This window comes from Schistocerca piceifrons, unplaced genomic scaffold (assembly GCF_021461385.2).
Source record: "Schistocerca piceifrons isolate TAMUIC-IGC-003096 unplaced genomic scaffold, iqSchPice1.1 HiC_scaffold_441, whole genome shotgun sequence".
Lineage (NCBI taxonomy): Eukaryota > Metazoa > Arthropoda > Insecta > Orthoptera > Acrididae > Schistocerca > Schistocerca piceifrons.
In genome coordinates, this window is record NW_025728669.1 from 72,508 (window position 1) to 95,724 (window position 23,217).

At 38.9% G+C, this 23,217-nt stretch overlaps 1 protein-coding gene across 1 annotated transcript in view; it reads left to right on the forward strand.

The window, feature by feature from the left end:
• Positions 1-20,284, forward strand: part of LOC124749570 (ankyrin repeat domain-containing protein 16-like) — a 31,925-nt gene extending 11,641 nt beyond the window's left edge. Inside the window, exons 2-3 of the mRNA XM_047248971.1 lie at positions 7,707-8,105; positions 19,740-20,284. Of these exons, the coding sequence (XP_047104927.1) occupies positions 7,707-8,105; positions 19,740-19,771 (431 nt within the window). The 3' untranslated portion in view covers positions 19,772-20,284. The remainder of the gene's footprint in view (positions 1-7,706; positions 8,106-19,739) is intronic.
• Positions 20,285-23,217: the final 2,933 nt, after the last annotated feature.

Below are 23,217 nucleotides of genomic sequence, written 5' to 3' on the forward strand. Positions count from 1 at the left end.
GATGGGCACAATCCATGACATGGCTTATCATCAGTAGAGGACTTATGGAAGAATATGGCCCAATCATCTCTTTTCATTGCCTCCAGATTTTCTTTATTTCTCCTAATTGCCAGCCCAGAGTATACCTGCAAGTTTTCTATAACAACTACTCACAATCAAACTTGTGTTGTTTACAAACAGCAGAAACAAAAGAATACCGACCGTTGCATTCCAAGGATAGCCAACACACTCGGGAGCAAAAAAAAAAAAAAAAGTGCAATGTAGGGGATATAAAGATCTAAAATATATGCAGAAAAGTGGGCGTGGTACATAAACACACATGGTAGGAAAATGCTCTTTAAATGCTCGAAAAAAAATTTTCAGCAAAATCCTTTTTAGGGTACTTAAATAAAACATTACTCTATCGAAATATGATGAAAACTGAAAATCGATTTTTTTTTTTTTTTTTTTTTTTTTTTTTTTTTTTTTTTTTTTTTTTTTTTTTTTTTTTTTTTAATCACAGTGTGGTCCCCTTAATTGTTCTGATAATCTGAAATCTTCACGTTGCACTTACCTAGCAGATATACCTTCTTTACATTCCTATTTGCACCTGCAATCAATGTTGTTATAACACCCCTGTAAGCACAGATTCCCCACCCTTCATTAATTGAGTTGAAAAGTTCAGGCCTTTTTTAAAGCTCGAAATCAATTATATTTCCCTCACATGTTAATTTTATGCTTAACTGCTCAAGTTTCACTAAAGAGCGAAAGAAACTGGTACACCTGCGTAATCTCGTGAAGGGCCCGCGCGAGCACGCAGAAGTGCCACAGCATGATGTGGCATGGATACGACTAATGTCTGAAGTAGTGCTGGAGGGAATTGACACCATTAAACTGCAGGGCTCTCCATAAATCCATAAGAGTATGAGGGGCTGGAGATCTCTTCTGAACAGCATGTTGCAAGGCATCCTAGATATGCTCAATAATGTTCATGTCTGGGCAGTTTAGTGGCCAGTGGAAGTGTTTAAACTCAGAAGAGCGTCCCTGGAGCCACTCTGTAGCAATTCTGGATGTGTGGGATGTCACATTGTCCTGCTGGAATTTCCCCAGTCCACCGGAATGCACACTGGACATGAATGGATGCATGTCATCAGACAGGATGCTTTTGTACATGTCATCTGTCAGAGTCGTATCTAAAAATATCAGAGGTCCCATATCACTCCAACTACACACGTCCCACAAAATTACAGAGCCTCTACCAGTTTGAATAGTCCCCTGGTGATTTGCAGGGTCCGTGGATTCATAAGGTTGTCTCCATACCCATACACATCCATCCGCTCGATACTTTCCAGTCATCAAAAGTCCAGTGTCGGTGTTGACAGACCGAGGCGAGGCACAAAGCTTCATGCCATGCAGTCATCAAGGGTACATGAGTGGGTCTTCAGCTCCGAAAGCCCATTTTGATGATGATTCATTGAATGGTTCACACGCTGACACCTGTTGATGGCCCAGCATTGAAGTCTGCAGCAATTTGCGGAAGGGTTGCAGTTCTGTCATGGTGAACGATTCTCTTCAGTCGTCATTGTTCTCGTTCTTGCAGGCTCTTTTTCAGGCCACAGTGATGTCAGGGATTTGATCTTTTACCATTTTCCTGATATTCATGGTACACTCGTGAAATGGTCAGACTGGAAAATCCCCACTTCATCACTCTCTCAGGGATACTGTGTCACATCGCTCGTGCTTACTATAACACCACATTCAAACTCGCTTAAATCTTGATAATCTCCCATTGTCACAGCAGTAAACAATTAACCAACTGCGCCAGACACTTGTCGTCTTATATAGGCATTGCCGACAACAGTGCTGTATTCTGCCTGTTTACATCTCTCTGTATTTGAGTACACATGCCTATACCAGTTTCTTTGGAACTTCAGTGTAGTTTTAGGATATGGTATGTAGAACAGTTCTAAATCTACATGTACATCTACATGGATACTCTGCAAATCACATTATGTGCCTGGCAAAGGGTTCATCAAGCCACTTTCACAATTCTCTATTATTCCAATCTCGTATACCATGCGGAAAGAATGAACACCTATATCTTTCCGTATGAGCTCTGATTTCCCTTACTTGATCGTGGTGATTGTTCCTCCCTATGTAGGTCGGTGTCAACAAAATATTTTCGCATTCGGAGGAGAAAGTTAGTGGTTGGAATTTTGTGAGAAGATTCCGTTGCAACAAAAAACGCCTTTCTTTTAATGATTTCCAGCCCAAATCCCGTATCATTTCTGTGACACTCTCGCCCATATTTCGCGATAACACAAAACGTACTACCCTTCTTTGAACTTTTTCGATGTACGCCATCAGTCTTATCTGGTAAGGATCCCACACAGTGCAGCAGTATCCTAAAAGAGGACAGACAAGTGTAGTGTAGGCAGTCTCCTTAGTAGGTCTGTTACATTTTCTAAGTGCCCTGCCAATAAAACGCAGTCTTTGGTTAGCCTTCCCCCACAACATTTTCTATGTGTTCCTTCCAATTTAAGTTGTTCATAATTGTAATACCTAGGTATTTAGTTGAATTTACGGCTTTTAGATTAGACTGATTTATCATGTAACTGAAGTTTAACGAGTTCCTTTTAGCACTCATGTGGATGACCTCGCACCTTTCATTATTTAGGGTCAATTGCCACATTTCGCACCATTCAGATATGTTTTCTAAATTGTTTTGCTGTTTCTTTTGATCTTCTGATGACTTTATTAGTCAAGAAATGACAGCGTCATCTGCAAACAACCAAAGATGGCTACTCAGATTGTCTCCCAACTCGTTTATGTAGATAAGGAACAGCAAAGGGCCTATAACACTACCTTGGGGAATGCCAGAAATCACTTCTGTTTTACTCAATGACTTTCCGTCAATCACTACGAACTGTGACCTCCCTGACAGGAAATCACAAATCCACTTACATAATTGAGACGATATTCCATAAGCACGCAGTTTTACTACGCGCCACTCTTGTGGAAACCCAGAAATAGGGAATCTATCTGAAATCCCTTCTCAATAGCACTCAACACTTCATGTGAATAAAGAGCCATGTTGACTGTGTGTCAATAGAACGTTTTCTTCGAGGTAATTCATAATGTTCGAACACAATATATGTTCCAAAATCCTACTGCATATCAACATTAATGATATGGACCTGTAATTTAGTAGATTACTCCTACTACCTTTCTTGAATATTGGTGTGACCTGTGCAACTTTCCAATCTTTGGGTACGGATATTTCGTTGAGCGAATGGTTGTATATGATTGTTAAGTATGGAGCTAATGCATCAGCATACTCCGAAAGGAACCTAATTGGTGTACGGTCTGGACCAGAAGACTTGCTTTTATTAAGTGATTGAAGTTGCTTCACTACTCTGAGGATATTTACTTCCAAGTTATTCATGTTGGCAACTGTTCTTGATTCGAACTCTGGAATATTTACTTCGTCTTCTTTTGTGAAGGCATATCGTAAGGCTGTGTTTAGTAACTCTGCTTTGGCAGCACTGTCTTCAATAGTATCTCCATTGCTATCGCTCTGAGAAGGCATTGATTGTTTCTTGCCGCTAACATACTTCACATACGACCAGAATCTCTTTGGATTTTCTGCCAGGTTTCAAGACAAAGTTTCATTGTGGGAACTGTTATAAGCATCTCACATTGAAGTCCGTGATAAATTTCGAGCTACTGTAAAAGATTGCCAATCTTGAGGATTTTGCGTCTATTTAAATTTGGCATGTTTGTTTCATTGTTTCTGCAACAATGTTCTAACCCATTTTGTGTACCAAGGAGGATCAGCTCCGCCGTTTGTTAATTTATTTGGAATAAATTTCTCAATTGCTGCCGATACTATTTCTTTGAATTTAAGCCACATCTGGTCTACACTTATATTATTAATTTGGAATGAGTCTCTCAGGAATGCGTCATGTGAATTTTTATCTGCTTTTTGGATAGGTATATTTTTCACTTATTTTTCGAGTATTTGGGGATTACAATATTCAATCTCGCTACGACAACCTTGTGTTCACTAATCCCTGAATCAGTTTTGATGCTCATTATTAACTCAGGATTATTTGTTGGAAAGAGGTCAAGTGTGTTTTCACAACCGTTTACTATTTGCGTGGGCTCATGAACTAACTGCTCGAAATAATTTTCAGAGCATGCATTTAGCACAATTTCAGACCGAGCGAGGTGGCGCAGTGGTTAGCACACTGGACTCGCATTCGGGAGGACGACGGTTCAATCCCGTCTCCGGCCATCCTGATTTAGGTTTTCCGTGATTTCCCTAAATCGTTTCAGGCAAATGCCGGGATGGTTCCTTTGAAAGGGCACGGCCGATTTCCTTCCCAATCCTTCCCTAACCCGAGCTTGCGCTCCGTCTCTAATGACCTCGTTGTCGACGGGACGTTAAACACTAACCACCACCACCACAATTTCAGATGATATTTTATACATATCTCCGGACTTAAATATGTATTTTCGCCAACATATCGAGGGTAAATTAAAGTCACCACCAACTTTATTGTATGAGTCAGGTACATGTTTGAAATAACTCAGGTTTTCTTTGAACCTTTCAGCAATTGTATCATCTGAATTGGGAGGTCGGTAAATGGATCCCATTATTATTTTATTCCGGTTGCCAACAATGACCTCTGCCCATACTAACTCACAGGAAGTATATACTTCAACTTTGCGACAACTTAAATTACTTCTGACAGCAACAAACACGCCACTGCCAACCGTGTTTAGCCTATCCTTTCGGAACACCATTAGGTTTTTTAAAAAATTTCGGCTGAGCCTATATCCAGCTTTAGCCAGCTTTCAGTGCCTATAACGATTTGAGCATCAGTGCTTTCTATTAGCGCTTGGAGCTCTGGTACTTTCCCAACACAGCTACGACAATTTACAACTGTTATACCAATGGTTCCTGTATCTATGTTCTGTGTTCATCCTGCACTCTTTGTGACTGAAGCCGTTCTTGTGTTTTCCTGAGACCCTCTAACCTAAAAAACTGCCCAGTCCATTCCACACAGCCCCTGCTACCCATGTAGCCGCCTCCTGCGTATAGTGGACACGAGACCTATTCAGCAGAAACTGAAACCCAACCACCTTCTGGCGAAAGTCGAAGAATCTGCAGCCTACACAGTCGCAGTACCACCCTGGCATCTGATTCAGACCCTCCACTCGGCTCTGTACCGGAGGTCCGCAATCAGTCCTGTTGACTATGCTGCAAATAGTCGGCTCTGCTTTCATCTTGCAATCAAGACTGGCAGCCCTTACCACTTCAGTTAGCCGCTCAAAACCAGAGAGAATCTCTTCTCATCCAAAGTGATACACATCATTGGTACCGACGTGAGCAACCACCTGCAGTTGGTTGCACGCTGTGCTCTTCATGGCATCCGGGAGGACCCTTTCCACATCTGGAATGACTCCACCCAGTATGCACACGGAGTGCACATTGGTTTTCTTACACTTCTTGTCAGCCAAGTCCCTAAGGTGCCCCATAACGCGCCTAACGTTGGAGCTCCCAACTACCAATAATTCCACCCTTTGTGATTGCTCGGGTCTTGCAGGCTGAGTGGTTTCCTCTGAAACAGGACAGGCGACAGTATCTGGCTCAGCAACAGTGTCAGCCACAGACAGCGGCCACCTGGGAAGTCTTTTGCCACCTGCTTCGCCCCAGGGCAACCTCCCACTCGACCACAGGTGAGGGGTCAGCCTCAGTGCGAGCTGTAACTGGGTTGGCCACTTGCGAGGACCGATCGGAGGACTCTGACGTGCTGTACGTTTGTTGGATCCCCACGGCCTGCCCACAACAGTGGTGCCCATCCACTGCAGCCTCAAGCTGTGCAACCGAAGCCATCACAGCCTGAAGCTGAGAGCGAAGTCTCACCAACTCGGCTTGCATCTGCACACAACAATCGCTGTCCCTGTGCATACTGAAGACTGTGGAAAACTAAACTATGCAGATAAATGGACTATTGGCACGTGCTGCGCAACTCTACTGTAGACCCTGACGAAAATGCACAAACTGTGTCTAGTAATACGCTGATATTCAAAAACCTAACTACCGAAGCACTCAGATGAAACTAAATAATGTGCCCCTGATTAGGAACTTGTAATATGTCGCAAAATCTGTTTACTTTCCGACGCAAGTGAAAACGGGAGAACTGTGGCTATTAGATATTAAATTTACATGCAGAAACTTAAGAAACTAAACTATTAAAGCACACAGATGATATAATAAAATTCGCTCCTGGTTAGGAACTCAGAAATGTCACAAAAGCTGTTACTTCCCTGTTGCTGCGTCTGTCTCGGTCAGCTGCTACTGCCTGACATGATACCCTGTCCGTAGTACTCACTCTAATAATTTGAGTCTCCCAGTCTGCATCTGGTAAATTGGAATCCCTTCGTAATACTGTAATATGATCAGAAAACTTATCCTCAACATTCACAAAGATATCACTTAAATGTTCTGTCAGTACTGCTCCTGAGGTAGGTAATCTATAAAATCATATGAGTACCAGGTTTGAGCTATCTTTAACACTTACAGTATTTGTATTCTGATTCTGTACTACCAGTAATAGGTTTACTGCTATAAACACGCCTCCTCTCCCGGTATCCAGCCTACCTGTCCAATATAAATTGCAGTCAGAATTTAGAACTCCATTGCTATTAGCATATGGTTTCAGCCAGCTTTCTGTTCCTAGTACTATGTGGGCATTATGTGTTTATAACTGAGACTAGTTCTGGAGCCTTATCAGATATCAGTCTTGAATGCACAATATTGTACAGGGTGACTTTTCATTGTGTACAGATAAACAAAGATGTGCGGATAATGCTGGAAAGAATAAAAAGTCCATGAATCATTTTTCATGCAGACCAGTATTTACAAAGCTATCACTGCTTTTCTTTAGCTCACAAATGAAAGTTAAGAGAACATAAAACTAACTGATTCATGCACAGAATATCACATTATAAGTGTTTCATGAAACTGCTTCACCTGATGACACATGTTGGCCACAAGGTTTTCTTTCTCAACTTGAATGGGGACACCTTCTGTGCAGATCATGCACGGCTGCCTGTTCGGGCTACAGGTGGTTTTTGAAGGTTGTTATATAAACAAAAAATTGACATTAATTATTGACTAAACTTCTGGTTAAACAAAAGATAGAAGAGGCTGTTTCTTCAAGTTATGTGTCTTTTAGCAGGCGGTGTTTCTGTATGCATAAAAATGTCACACTGTATGAGTGCTTTGTTTTTGGAATTGTTTATTTGCACCAGTGCAGCTCATTGTTAGGCTGGATGTAATTTCTTTGTGGGGTAATTTTTACAAAAAGGAATTTATAAAAGAGAGACTGTTGAGTTTCGGAGTGGCAACTGTCAGATTTAATGGTGCCATAGAGTGGCACTTGATATTATTATTTCAACATGCACCCTTCCATGGTTCTTGATAGTCAAGCACACAGTGAAAGAAAACTGTAACTATTCCTTCACTGCATTGCAGCTGTCCCATTTCTTAAAATCTCTCTATACCTAAAGGCATTGAAACTGGAAGGCAAATAATGTTCTGTTTTTCTGCAGTTTTGTCTACATAACTTACTCTACATGTTAAGGCTGATAAAGCCTGCTTCTCTTTTATCAATGTTATGATTGATATAAGTGTGTCTTGCAATTTTTTCTTTCAGCTCTCCATGGTAGGGCATCAGTACTACAGTTCCTTTTGAGCTCAGAGTGTGGCTGCAGGGAGATGCTGAGTTGTACTGACATGTGTGGTGTTTCACCTTTCCTTGACGCAGCTGCTAGTGGAAGCCTGGAAACAGTGAAGGTTATCCTGTCATATTATGATGCCCTAGGTGACAAGGACAAGAAAGGACTGAGTGCACTTCATCATGCTGCACGCACAGGAAGTGTATTGGTGATTGAGTTCCTGGTAAAAGAACTAGGAGCAGATGTTAACAGTATTTCAGACATTGACAGAGTGACACCATTACATGTTGCAGCTCGTGAGAAACAGAGTGACGTTGTTCATCTTCTGATGAAGCTGGGAGCTGACACTTCTCTGACTGATGCACATGGCCGCAGTGGTACGTTCTGTGGAACTGTTTAGTGGAAAGCATTAATTGTAACATAAGTATCTCTAAAGATCAAAGTTGTTAGTACACTCGACTCACATTTGGGCAGACGATGGTTCAAACCCGTGTCTGGTCATCCTGTTTTAGGCTTTCCGTGATTTCCCTAAATCGATTCAGGCAAATTCTGGGATGGTTCCTTTGCAAGTCTGTGGCTGACTTCCTTACACATCCTCCCCTAATCCAATGGGACCGATGACCTCGCTGTTTGCTCTCCTCCTCCAAATCAACCAACTAACTAATCCAAAGAGTAACCCGAAAGTTCTCCTATTTCTGTTCAGATGCAGTATTTCAAGCTGCTATTTATATTTTATCATCAAAGTGTCATGACACTGTTAAGATGTTTAAGCCTATACTTTGATGAGTAAAGGAAAGAACTCTCAAGAAACTTAAAGGAAATACATACATTCTTAAAAGAGCAATGTCATTTACAGATGATTCTTGTCTTGAAGAGCATAAACATAGTAAACCACTCATAGCTAAAATGATCCTTTTATGAGAAAATCATTAAAACTTTGAAGAAAAAAATGTCGCATTACTAGGGCCTCCTGTCGGGTAGACCTTTTGCTGGGTGCAAGTCTTTTGATCTGACGCCACTTTTGCGACTTGCGCGTTGATGGGGATGAAATTATGATGATTAGGACAACACAACACCCAGTCCCTGAGCGGAGAAAATCTCCGACCCAGCCGGGAATCGAACCCGGGCCCTGAGGATTGACATTCTGTCGCGCTGACCACTCAGCTACCGGGGACGGGCTGAAGAAAAATGATATGTACAAGATGTGCCACTGTATCATCTCAAATATCTTTTAGTATATTAAAGATATTCCTGATGTGCTTTCACTTGTACAAATAGTCACAAGGGGCTCAAAACTGACATCCAACACTTTTCTTCAAAAGTGGACTTATGCCGTTGTTCAGAATGAAAATTGTTTTTGTCAATAAGGTAAATTTGGTGTCTTGAAAATGTCTTAGACCTGATAGGAAGTTAAGTAAAAAATTATTTAAAATTCATATATTTCCATTCTGCCAGTGGAAGGGTGGAGCACCATCCAAAAGTTAATACTACTGTCGTGAGAAATACGCATTGCTAGGATAAGACATGTGATTTCTGAAATTTTCCTGGCGCATTTCTTCTTCTAATAATTTCCGGGTATGCAGCCGGATCCTGTCGACATTCTGCCACAGTATTTCAGCCCAGAGACGTCCGGACATCATCAGGTGAGTACACAACTACTGAAGACCCCAGGTGCAGTCGCGGTATTTATGCTGAATCTCACGCATGCGAAATGTACTGGCATCCTACAGCGCATGTGTCAGGTGTTGACATGTTCTCTACCTGAACAAGTTATCAAGAGACCACACAATGCAGTACCACTAAAGACTCTATGGTCTTCCCAAGATACACAAGGATGGTGCCCCACTACAATTAATAGTGAGTAATATTGGTGCTGCAACCTATTGTACAGCAAAATATCTGGCCTCACTACTAAATCCGTATGTGGGTAAGTGTTGCCACCATATACGTAATTCCGAGGATTTTGTCAGTCACTTGAAGGAAGTTAAGCTTAGCAGCTCGGATTTATTAGTCAACTTTGATGTTTTCTCACTTTTTACCAAAGTGCCTTTAATGGAAACGTTACATCTTAGTGGTAACTTATTCAGCGCAGAACGACAGCCTTATTTGAACATATACTCTCCTCAACGTACTTTTTATTCAATGATGAATTCTTTGAACAAACAGACGGCGTCGCCATGGGGAGCCCTTTGTCCCCTGTGGGAGCTAATCTCTTTATGGAGGACTTTGAGGAGAAAGCACTTGAGTCTGCTGTTTCAAAGCCTATGGTCTTCTGGTAGTACATAGATGATACTTTTGTTGTATGACCCCATGGCAGACAGAAACTGGAGACATTCTTTCATCACTTAAACTCATTACATGAGAACATCAAATCCACGATGGAGATTGAAAAAGATGGCACTTTACCAGTTCTAGATGTGCTAGTACGCTGTAAAAATGTTAGGTCATTAGGACATTCTGTGTACAGGAAACCGACTCACACACATCTGTACCTCCAGGCGTCACCCAGCACAAACAGCCGGTGTTCTCAATACCTTAATACATCGAGCGCATGTAATATCGGATGATGAAAACCTCCACACAGAATTAGAACACGTGGAGAAGGTTTTTAAAGAGAATGTGTACACTTCACACCAAATAAGGAAGGCCATGCGCAACTATCATAACAAGAAGCAACACATTGAGGACGCTGATGACGACTATAAATAAACTGTGTTCCTTCCATACGCCGGGAATGTGTCATCGAAAATAGGCAGATTACTGAAGAAAAATAAAATCTAGGTTATCTTCTGTCCACCAGCAAAGAACCGGGCCCTCATTGGATCCGTTAAAGATGATTTACAACTGAAGAAAGCAGGCATCTACAAAATTCCCTGTGAGTGTGGCTCTGCATATATTGGCCAGATGACAATAACTGTCCATGAACGATGTACAGAACATGAAAGATACACCCGTCTGCGGCAACCGTCAAAATCAGCAGTAGCAGAGCACTGTATTTCTTTGGGACATACAATGGAACGAAACTTTTAGCTCCGGTTTCCGGATTTTGGGATTCCATAATCAAAGAATCAGTGGAACTATGCCCAGCTTTCAGCTGGATGAAAATTGGAATCCGGTTATTAAAATTATACAATCACAGCAGAATCGACGGTGTCATTCGATACTCAATGACTAGATGATCTTTTACTTCCACCACTGAGGGCAGCACATACAACTCGGCTTTGCCGCGCATGTCAACACTTGACGCATGCGCTGTAGGATGCCAGTACATTTCGTGTGCTCGACATTCAGCATAAATACCGCGACTGCACCTGGGCTCTTCAGTAATTGTGTACTCACCTGATGATGGCCAGACATCTCTGGGCCGAAATATCGTGGCAGAATGTCGACGGGATCCGGCTGCATACCCGGAAATTATAAGAAGAAGGATAAGACATACTTGACTAATTAAAAGGTTTGAGCATTGCTTGCTGTGACAACTAACTCCATAGATCAAGTTTACTTTGAGGTATGCCTTCAATAATTTACAGTACATTATGTATAAAATGCCTACATTGTCAGTTAGTTTCTAAATCTTTCTTTAGGTTGAAACTATTTTTAGAAACACAGAAATGCTAGGAAAATATTAATTTATGAAGAATGATGCTAAAATGAACCAAAACAGAACTTTATGAAGAAAAGTTTCTGAGGAATAGTATCTAATTCATTGCACCAACATCGATAGTGTCAAAAGGCTTTTTAAAACCCCAGTTTTACTCCAAGAAAACAATTGTGAAGTAAAGATATTACCACATAGCATCCAAAGTAATAGTTCTTGAACATCTATAATAATGCAGAAAAAATTGATGCCAATAGATGTGATCTTGTACATGGAGAGTCCACTGCATTTTACTGAATGCCCAACTGCACTAGAAAGCCAATAAGGAATCTCAGCAATGCATCTGTCTATTGACAGTGCCAAAACTTGAGAGTAGTGTGCCACTCAACACACCATAATAACAACAGAAGACTCTGGATTTTAAATGCATTTATACTCTGAAATATCTTAACAACTCTGTGAAATATTTGTATCACTAAGTACGATTCAATGAGACTTACTGTTCTGGAGAGGAAGGAAAATGGGCAAGAGGGAGGGGGAAAGGATAGTTCCATTTGAAAAAAAAAAAAAAAAAAAAGGTTTGAAGACACTGCATTTGTTCTTAGCTTGGCTCATGTGTTACTATTATTGTATAATATTTTTGTGATCGTTTGTTTAAAGATCACAAACATTTTTAACATGCAAAGGTATCATTGAGTGAAAGATTGATTAGTGCTGGAACTTTAGAGCTACAGGAGATTTAAGAAACTTCATGGACATTGTGAAAGTAAATTTTTAATTGTTTAGTTGTGTATTCAAGATTTGGGAACCACTAGAACGAACATAATTTTCCTACACTCAGTTCCAAACTGTATTTTATGGTAATCGTCCACATTTGACCTTAACCTATAACATTCCTGCAGTTTTTGTACCTTCCAATTAAAGATCTGGGCCCACAGTGAAGACACACTTATCCCATTTTCTCAGAATTTTAATGATGATGATAGCCATTAGTGCCCCATTGTCAGAGAAATGCCTCTCCCAATTTCTTCCACAAATTCTCTTTAGCACTGTTGCTGACCACAACAGTCCTTCATAAGCCTTCAGCATATCTCACCATAATCTTGTCTGTCTTCCTATTCTCCTATTTTCTTCCAGAGACACCAGTTCAGTTACTGATATTCCTCATCTTTCATCTGTTATTCTCCTGACATGACCAGCACACTGCCAATTTCGGCTTGAGCCAAGGAATCCTGTACCCATGTTTTATTTGTAATGTCTTTATTTCTAATCCAGTCTCATCATGTTACATTCACTATCCTCTTTTTCCATTGCCCTTGTCATCACTGTGATTTAGTTTTCCACTGTGTGTGTGTGTGTGTGTGTGTGTGTGTGTGTGTGTGTGTGTGTGTGTGTGTGTGTACACAGAGAGGCAGGTGGAGCTATGTATAAAATTTCTTAGAGATGCTTTTTGCTCATGGTTTTCCATATCGAATGATATAACCTGTCCAAGCTATACAGTGTATCCCATGAGGAATTGTCAGTATTCAGGAATATGACAGGAGCAATCATTGAAAGCAAAACAGGCTGGACAGTCTAGTAACCATGGCCTCGAAAATGTATACCTTAAGAGCGATGAGCACTTCTTCATATTCGATACTGTGCAACAAATCTACCAAATCTTCCCGTAGAGGTGTCGTATATGTGACTGTAGGCTTTCCTGGCGTGAACTGTTGATGAAGGTTTCTCGGGTCTCCAGCCGGGTGGTAACGCTGATATCTCACGATGTTTTGGGAAGTTTCATACTACCCATCTTCTGGCGAAGTGTCGAGATTCTTGGAGAGATTCGCGAGATGTCAACGCTACCATATGGCTGGAGACCCAAGAAACCTTCATCAACCGAGCAAGGTGGCGCAGTGGTTAGACACTGGACTCGCATTCGGGAGGACGACGGTTCAATCCCGCATCCGGCCATCCTGATTTAGGTTTTCCGTGATTTCCCTAAATCATTCCAGGCAAATGCCGGGATGGTTCCTCTGAAAGGGCGCGGCCGACTTCCTTCCCTAATCCGATGAGACCAATGACCACGCTGTCTGGTCTCCTTCCCCAAAACAACCAACCAGCCTTCATCAACTAACAAATCTCTTCCACTGCAAGCTCTTTGTTACCCATTTTTTGAGAAGTGGTAGTATGGACCAAAATAAGAAAAAAAAAATCCAATAAACATGGGGTCTCAAGTGCATACCTTAAGAGCTGTGAATACTTGTTCTTCTTCACTACTGTGACATCATCTCTCCTGGTCAACAAGTCCTCCTAGCTTTTAAGTTATGCATTTTAGAGTCCATGTTTACTAGACAATTTTTTGTTGTTTTGGTCCATACTATCTGCTCCCAAAACATGGAAAGCAAAGAGCTTACTATAGAAGTGATTTCTTTCACAATGTAGAAGTTTAAGGGCTCGAAGCTCTTTCCTAGAGGCCATGTTTACTAGGCATTTTTGATGTTGCTGAGCAACAATCATACAATATTCTTTAAGTGAACACACTACCATTTGACTGTCTTGTTTTTTATTTAATTATGACCTAGGTTTCGGCCTTTTATGCCATTTTCAAGTGATTGAGTTAATGTCATTAACATAACATATATATTGCAGGACATCAAGCTCAAATGATTGAGCTGATGTCATTAACATATGTTGCAGGACATCAAGCTCAAAATTGGTTTTAAAATTAGGAAAAATATTGGCTCCCGATGAAATGACAGATGTAAAATCATTGGGAGTAAAATAGTGAAAGCACGTCATATTTAGTAAAAACAGGTATATAAAAGATGGTTCATACCAAGTAAACATGCTTTTACTAAATATGATGTGCTCCCACTATTATTTGTTGATCTTTTTCGATGAAGATTTTACATCTTACATTGTGTGGGGAACCAATATTTTTCTTAATTCACGGTCAATTTTGAGCTTCATATCCTACAATGCATGTTAATGACATCAACTCAATCAATTGAAAATGGCATAAAAGGCCGAAACCTAGGTCGTAATTAAATAAACAACAATACAGTCAAATGGCGGTGTGTTCATTTAAAAAATTGACATTCGTGCTTTGAATGATTGCTTGTTTCATATCCCTTAGTATTGACCTTTCATCCTGGGATACGCTGCATACTTCTTTTTTATAATTACAGGTGTTATTCCATGTGAATCAAGCCTGCTGTTTTTATTTTTTGTTGGTTCATACTGAATTTCTGCAGCTGTTATAAGTGGAATATCAACAGTCCTCCTCCTCCTCCTCCTCCTCCTCCTCCTCTTACTACTACTACTACTACTACTACTTCTACTTCTACTCCTACTCCTACTCCTACGGATGGTTCCTCTGAAAGGGCACGGCCGACTTCCTTCCCAGTCCTTCCCTAATCCGATGAGACCGATGACCACGCTGTCTGGTCTCCTTCCCCAAACCAACCAACCAACCTACTCCTACTCCTACTCAAGATGGGTCGTACACAAACTAATGGATTTAAAGGAACAGTTCACCAGGATGGACGGAAGGAGTGAGGAATGAATTCTAAGGAAAGGTCTTTCATAGTTCACTTCGGTCACAGCTTTCTTCTTATAGTTTCTGGGAATGGGAAACAGTCGGTCTCATTCCCGCAACGGCATGTTGGCCGGTCTCGTTCCAGCCTCGGTCCCATTCCCGTATGTCTCGGTCTTGGTCTCCCTCGGCCGGTCTCGTCCTTCTTTGTGTGACTACTCGTAGCAGTTCCACTGCCGACTGCTCCTAGTTAGTTCAGTATCGAGTTGTTGTTCGTTTTGTTAACTGTGCATGCCCATTCTAGATCTGTTTCAAACCTTTCTTGGAATCTGGACTGTGGTTCTTCTCATATTCTATTCAGCGTCCATGACTGGTAATTAAAATTATTTTATAATTACATAAAAATTATGTGGTATGTCATACATACATCTTTTCGGGTAGCAAAAGGGCATATCGGCTTACTTCAATATTTCAATAATCAGCAGAAGATATACTTATAAATGGCAAGTTTTTTTGTTATTACACATGCAAAGGAAGTTGGCACGGCACACAGGAGTGGCCATTTTCCATCTTTTTGTTATCCATGGTAAAACAGCATGTTCATTGTTATGGAAAGCAGACCAACTTACAACTGTATGAAGCCCGCGCTCCATAATAAAGCGTCTGGTGTCACATTTTGTAAAGAGAATACAAGAACTTCTACAATATTATTTCAATGGTACAGGGTGGCGCATGAAAAATCAGCCCTGAGTACTAGACTGCTCATTGTTGCCCACCGATTATCATCTATTGTTCTAAAGTTTTTGTTTGCATTAGTTTACTTGTTATTTATTTCTGCCTAATTATTACACGTTTATCTATTCTGATTGTAGCAGTCAACAAATTGTGCATAATTGGCAAGCTGTCTGCACTCAGGACCAGTTTTTCGTGTGCCACCTTATATCATTTCACTGTGATCAGCCACATAATGCCACAGTTGGCTAAACGAGAGGTTTTGCAGAGTCATGAAAATTACTTCTACAAGTGTGTGAGAATTCTGTAATGAATAAAAACTCTGTACTCCAGAGGGGAGGCAAGTGTCCCCTCTTGGCACGTTCCATCTTCAGTCACCTATGCTGTTAATTTTCAATTTTTCATAAGAACCACATACCATGCACAAATGAATGGTGAATAAGTAAATATGAATGGTTCCCAAAAAAGAGCAATCACCAGTGAACTAGTTCCCAAGGTGAACGAGTTTGCCCATCTCTAACTCCTACTACTACTACTACTACTACTACTACTACTCTTCCTCTTCTTCATCAGCACCTGCACAACTGTACATGTTTTGATATAATGTTGTCGTTATATTCAGAATGCTGTTTCTTCCTGTCTGAGGAACACAATTGACATATCACAGACATCCCACCCATTCCCTTCCTGAAGCTTCCTGGGAAATATGTGTGTTTATTGCTGGTAGTATGGGATTAACATAGAGGGGTTGTAGGTAAAGTTTCAACTGGTTATAAATCACATGCTGAAGAAGTATGTGCAGAGTAAGTAGATTAAGACTGGAAAAGACGCACAGTGGTTCAAAAAGAAAATTTAGGAACTTCTGAGAAAACAGACACTATTGCACACTCTGTTCAAAAAATAATGCAGAAATGTCAACTGGCAAAAGGTAGTATAAAATCATGTGTCTGTAAAAAGATTAATGTACGAAGTGTACAACAATTTCTATGTCATAAGTTAGTGAAACATCGTGGAAAATTCTGGTTTTACATAAAATTGATAAGTGAGGCGCAGGCTTTTACCCAGTCATTCATAAACCAACCTGGTGTGGCACTAGAAGGCAGAAAGAAGAAGCAGAAGTTTTATATTTTACATTAAAAAAAAAAATCTTTCACACAGGAGGATAGTATGGACATACTACTGTTTGACCACTGCACAAACTCCCCTATTTATGATGTAGAAATAGGCATCCTTGGCACTGAAAAGCAGCTGAAAGAGTTGAAGACAATGAAGTTTACAGACCCAGATGGTATCCCAATAGCCCCTTTACTTAGCTTGCATTCATCGTGCATCCCTTGCCTTGTGCAAAGCTCCAAGTGACTGGGAAAAGTGCTGGTGAGTCCCATGTAAAAGAAGTGTACAATCCTTAACATCTGTTTGCTGCAGAATTCATGAGAATATTCTGAGTTTGAATATAGTGCATTACCTTGAGAGAGAAAAGCCTCTATCCGCAAATAAACACCAGTTGAGAAAGTATTGCTTATCCAAAAGTCAACTTGATATTTTCTCACATGATATCCTGCAAACCATGGATGGAGCTCAACAGACAGCTTCCATATTTGTAAGTTCCTGGAAAGCTCGTGGCACAGTGTCACACTGTAGACTGTTAACAAAGATCTGTGCATAAAGGATAGGTTCTCATATATGTGAGTGGCTCAAATAGTTGTTAAGTATTTTGTCCTGGGTTATGAGTGGTCATTGGGGACAAAGATAAAATAAGAATGTCCTTTGGAAGTGTGATAGTACCACTCTTGTCTTCTGTATATGTAAACAATCTGATGGTAAGCAGCAATCTGTGACTGTTTGCTGATGAAACTATAGTGTACGAAAAGTACAACCCTGCTGTCACTCACATACATCTCATCAGAGCACCACAAATGCCAGAGAAGAGAAATCGGGGCTCATAAGGAAGCATACAGATTGTCGTTTTTGCCTTGCTCCATTTGGGAATGAAACGGGATGGAAATGACTGGTAATGATACAAGGTACCCTCTGCCATTCATCGTATGGTGGCCTACAGAGTACATTTGTAGACATAGATGCAGAAGCTGTGTTGTGCATGGAGAGCATTTTAATGAGCTATACTGCTCTACTGCTTTTCTCACTCCATGAGTATTCTACTGACGTATGTAGTTTCTTATAGTTCGTTTAGTAACTTTATCATCTCTCAAATACAACTTTGTTGTTTACAATTTAGCTTCTTGAATAATATTCCATAGAATTTTATCAAACTGACCACATAAATGCTGCATACCAAGTTTTGTTGATTGCAATTACTGAAATCTTTTCTGTAGTTCTGTGTGGTGTTCTTCCTGGCCATTCCTTTGATCTACAGTGGGAGATTTGCTTCACATAAAAGATTTTGTTGAGTATGTTAATGTTTTCTCAAATTCACTTCAGTTGTTTGTCTTCTGCCCAGCAAGCTTCATTTTCTTTTCTGCAACAGCTACTTTTTCTGTTGACTATGTAAGGACTTCTTTGTATGTTCAACAGACCAACTACCCAAAGTATATGTACTTCAGTAACTGATGTATGCTGATGACACAGTAATACTGATGAAGGGCGCAAATACACCAGGAGAATAATGAAAAAGGCTTACAACTGTTTCACAACAAACAGCTTAACCTTTAATCTTACAAAGACTCATATTACTCAGTTTCAAATGAAAATGACTTAACAGATAGCAAAAATAAAGGTCAATGGGCACACATTGAATGATGCTCCACATGTAAAGTTCCTAGGCATCCAGTTGCATAATAAACTAAGGTGGCATCAGTACATGGATAAGATAACTGAAAAATTTAGGATGCAATATGAGTGTTAAAATCCATTTTCTTCATAGTCACCTTGACTTCTTCCATGAAAATCTTGGAGATGTTAGTAAAGAATGTGGAGAAAGGCTTCATCAAGATATGAAAGAAATAGTATCATATTATCAAGACAGGATGAAGGATGATGCCTGACTACTGTTGCTTTCTAAAAAGAGATAAGTGGTCCACAGCATAGAAGAAAATCTTGAAGACAAAATTTCAATATGAAGAGGAAGCAGTATGGTAATGGAAAAGTGCAGTGTCTCTGTAAGACTTGGAATATGTTGGACTTAAATTGTGATTAGGTTTTATGAATAAATGAGGGCGGTTTGATTCTGTTTAATGACTACAATTTTAAACTATTTAGACTTTACTAGTATAGCTGTAAGTGTCTTTATTACTACATTAAAATATCTTAATATTGTATAAATAAGACAGTGCTTTGTAGCATTATTACAGTTTTTTCATATGTGAAAGCCCAAATCTGACTTCACATTCTTCAACAGAGGCCAGCAATGAATGAAAATCACCCTTCACAATTAAAAGCATTGAACAAAAATGGAATTTTGCAGCCCTGTGCCTGTGTTTTTAATGCTAAGTTTGCATTTATTTATTTATTTATTTATTTTACATCTGTCACAGACAGGTGTTTAGAATTTTCATCAAGACCAAAGGTATTTGTTTTGATAATCTGTTGTACTGAGATCAGATTTTGCTACAGTTATGAAGATTTCATTGTAGCACTCTGGTATTTGAGTTGGGACCTACAATAGCCTTTCCTTCAAGGATTATTTTTCAAACTTCATGGATACAGAATTTAACAACTACTACAGATGTAGTAACTGACTGTGCGGCCTTCATATTATTTTTATGGTTTAAAATTATCCTTCAATTTTTTTTTTGCATTGACAACTCTTTTAACTATAATTTTATGAAGTCTACAATATTCAATAAAATCATAATTTCTACTATATTTTTGTTACCTGTGCAGCTGCATTTTTTCTTACACTGGAACTTTTAATGATGTGGATGATCCACTTTACTTTATTTGTCACTTCATTGTCCCAAGTTCTAACTGGAAGTGTGTTATTTAAGATATTTAAAAAACTATTTAGGAGTTTACCAAAATTTTCATTATTTGGGATCACAAATCCATTCTACCATATTATGGCGTTATTAAACATCTCAGTTTTTTTATATGCTGAAAAAACGCTTCTGTGTTTAAAATATACTTGTTTGATTTTATTGTCTTTTTAAGCATCTTTTGAAGAAGAAGCAGTAGTATGTATATAATATCATTTTTCTTCTCTTACAGTATGGGATTACAGTGCAGCTCCCGTCACCTGAGTAATGTAAAGGTTTCCACAAGTAACCAAGAGGACTGATGACAGAACTACAGCTATTACTTGGTACAATCCCTCCATTCATAACTGGTTAAAACTGTGGTCTTTCTGATCCATTTCAATTTTGCACTATTGAACCGGTAAATAATACACAATGTGGTGTCCAGTACAACAACAATGCAAATGTTGAAATGAGGCTTAAATTCTTGCTTCAGAGTAAAACCCTAGTGATGATAAAAGCTGATGTTTTCCAAAACACAACTTCTTCCACAGCTCCTGAATTACTGCTTTGATACCTTTTAGGTACAGGAGATATTCTCTCACTTCCTTATTTCACATCTTCATATTTTGTGTTCTTGAGCTGTTACAGTTCAAATACTAGTGGCTGTGATGGTACTTAGAAATTTTCTTCATAAGTTGTGGTCTCATGAAGATATACAGACAGTTTTCTGAGATTATCTTATACATCATTAATGTAGTTCTCTCTCATCAAAACCTCTTCTTGAAAAGATGTATCTCATTCTTCAAATTCCTCGTATTTTCTTTAGATGACCTGAATTTCTTATCATCACACACAATTTTTGTCTCAGAATCTTCTGAAGGTTTTCTGTCCAGTGCTTTCATGAAGGAAAGAGTCCTTGACATCTTATTGTGATTTTCTCTGAAGAATGTAGCCTTTCTTAACTGCGGACTCCAGTGCCTTTTTTTGGACATGGCTCTCTCTTTCCTGGTTGCTGAAGTGTCCTGTAGTTTTAACTTTGTTTGTTCTCTAAGACATGGTAAAGTTCTGCCACCTCTTTTGCAATCTTGAACATCTCTTTCTTGGGTGTAGACCCCTTCTCTTTAAGACTGTTGTTTCACACTCAGTTCTAGTGAGAGCCTCACATAAAGGTACTATGGCATACAATGCAAAATAAAAATTAATGTGTTCTTTACTTAATTTATCTTCCTCATGTACTCAGCAACTCAGACATTTGAAAATCTCTATTTCCTTATTGTGTTATTTTACAAATAATGTGCTGAATATACTATTCAGTTTCTTCCTTAACCACATCACCTCACTGTACAACACCCTCTGCATTAAAACTGCATTCTTCACGCAGTCTCGTAAGATGTTAGCATATGGTTCCATTAGAAATGACTCCCAATAGGTAATCTTGCTCCATATTAATCAAAATCCTCAAACTACAAAGAAACTTAAACAATTGTCTCTTTTTTCGAAAAAATGTTGTTTACTTAAAATCAGTGAGTGTGGTAGCAAATATGGCCCATGTAATGTTACATTATTTCAGTTATACTGGTGTCTTTTTCTCTTTCATAATTATACTCATACATATTTTACTACATAAGCAGAGCTCTATTACAATTACCAATGATTGCATTAATGTTTGTGAGTGATTGATACAGTTGGTTTCTTGATTAAATCTTGTAATGTGGTCTCAACAAATCATCATGGTTCTTATCTTGTGATACTGTTTGGTGTTCTGGAAATAAAAAAAATAAAAAAAAAAAACTGAAGTATAATTGTGAGACATTTGATGCAAAAAAGAGAATGAAGTTTGCACGGAAGTAAAGGAAAAATACAATATTAAAACAATGCATGTGCAGTAAAATAAGTGTGATTAAATTTGCTAATATTAAAGTAAATTAAAAAACTTCCAAATCCTGACTTTTTCCCTCAAATTAAAGGTTGGTTTGAAAATCACAGTGCTTCATCAGATGGTGTCTTATTGGAGAGTATATGCCCTTATTTTCCTCTAACATCACAAATTGTCCCCAATCCACATGACTGACTGGGTGAACTCATTCATGATGACTATTAGCGAACACTATTTACTTTAAGGTAGCTAGTTCTTTTTGTATCATGAAGCTGACATTGACAGATTATTTATGGAAAGAAAACAGAGAAAATAATAATACCAAAACTACAAAAGATCATCTGAAAAATAATTTTGGCGTGACAAAATACAGTAGTAAATTATTGGACATAATCACTAACTGGTTTCAAAAATCTGATGTAAAAATTGCTTTTAAGTCAAACTGATAATGGTAAAAATGTAATACATGTACACAGGTGCTTACAAAGTTACATGTGGAGATAGCAATAAACAATACGTTTGATAAACGGGGGGAAATTTTCAAATATTGTTCAAGGAGCATTCACACACTCAAAACTACAAAATGGCTTTTGGAGAGCACCTACTAAACAGAAACCATTCTGTGTTAAAAATAAAGGAGAGCAAGTAACTATTTTACATATTGAACAAAAGGGCAGCGTATTAACCTATTTACAAGATAATGAAATTTACACAAACATAAAGAACAAACCAGAGTCAACACCCTGTGAACAAACTCAGTTTAATCATAGTGCTTACTTTAACGTTTACAGAGACTCTATTCAATGATATTCAGATTTTTAGTGTAGATGCACATTACTGAATGAGATTTGCCTCAGAACACACTATTCTGGAAGCTGTGCTGTTTGTGGTGTGTGGAAATGGATGGTGCTGCAGTGCCGTGAGGAGCTATGTCTACACTGCCAGCAAAATTACAGCTGAACCAGCACCAGCCTAGCTTCTTCAGAAGCGAATAGTTACTACACTACAACTGTGCCATCTACAATACACATGACACAGTGGCAATTATGTCACAAGCTTTTGCATTTAATATAGCTTCATATTAAAATCCTCATATAACAACCCAGTCAACCAATTTGTTTAACATTTTACACTATGTTGATAACCAAACTACTAGCCCATAAAATGGTAGCACCACATATTTTTAATTTAATTTTTTTAAGCTGCTATGTTTGAATACATTTTATTCTTACCTTAGACTACGAAATAAATGTACCAATAACACAAGAACACTCAACAACATATACATTATTTGGCACTGTCATTCTATTATAATTGGTAATACCAAGTCTCTGATACTGTCATATATAGTCACAAAGCTTAATGTGTCTTCTTAATTATAACAATGCACAGTAGCTAATGCTGGTGGTAGCAACTCTCCATTATTTTAAGTAAGATGGTATATTTACATATTTATCTCTTCCACATATTACTATAAATAGCTTAGATGATAGTGAATACTAATGTATTCTCATTATTCTAATTGTAAATCTGAAGATGACCTAATTCATCATGGACTGATCATAACAGTTATATACTATTTAGTCTGGACTGTTTTGTGCATGAAAGAGTTAAAGTTTAGATCTGGAGTGCATTCTTCATCAAAATTTATCGGATCTTAAATAATTCTAGGTCTCTTCAGGAGCCAAGGTGTAGATCTGCTCCCTCCTAGGTGTGCAGAATCCTTTTGATGTGTCTGGAGCTCTACATAATGCTGACTCTAGCTCCCACATGAAAAAGGGGCAGTAGTATTCTTCTTTATTGTTGGATGTGAATTCCCAATTGCTCTTCTCAACTGCCACTCAGTAATTTT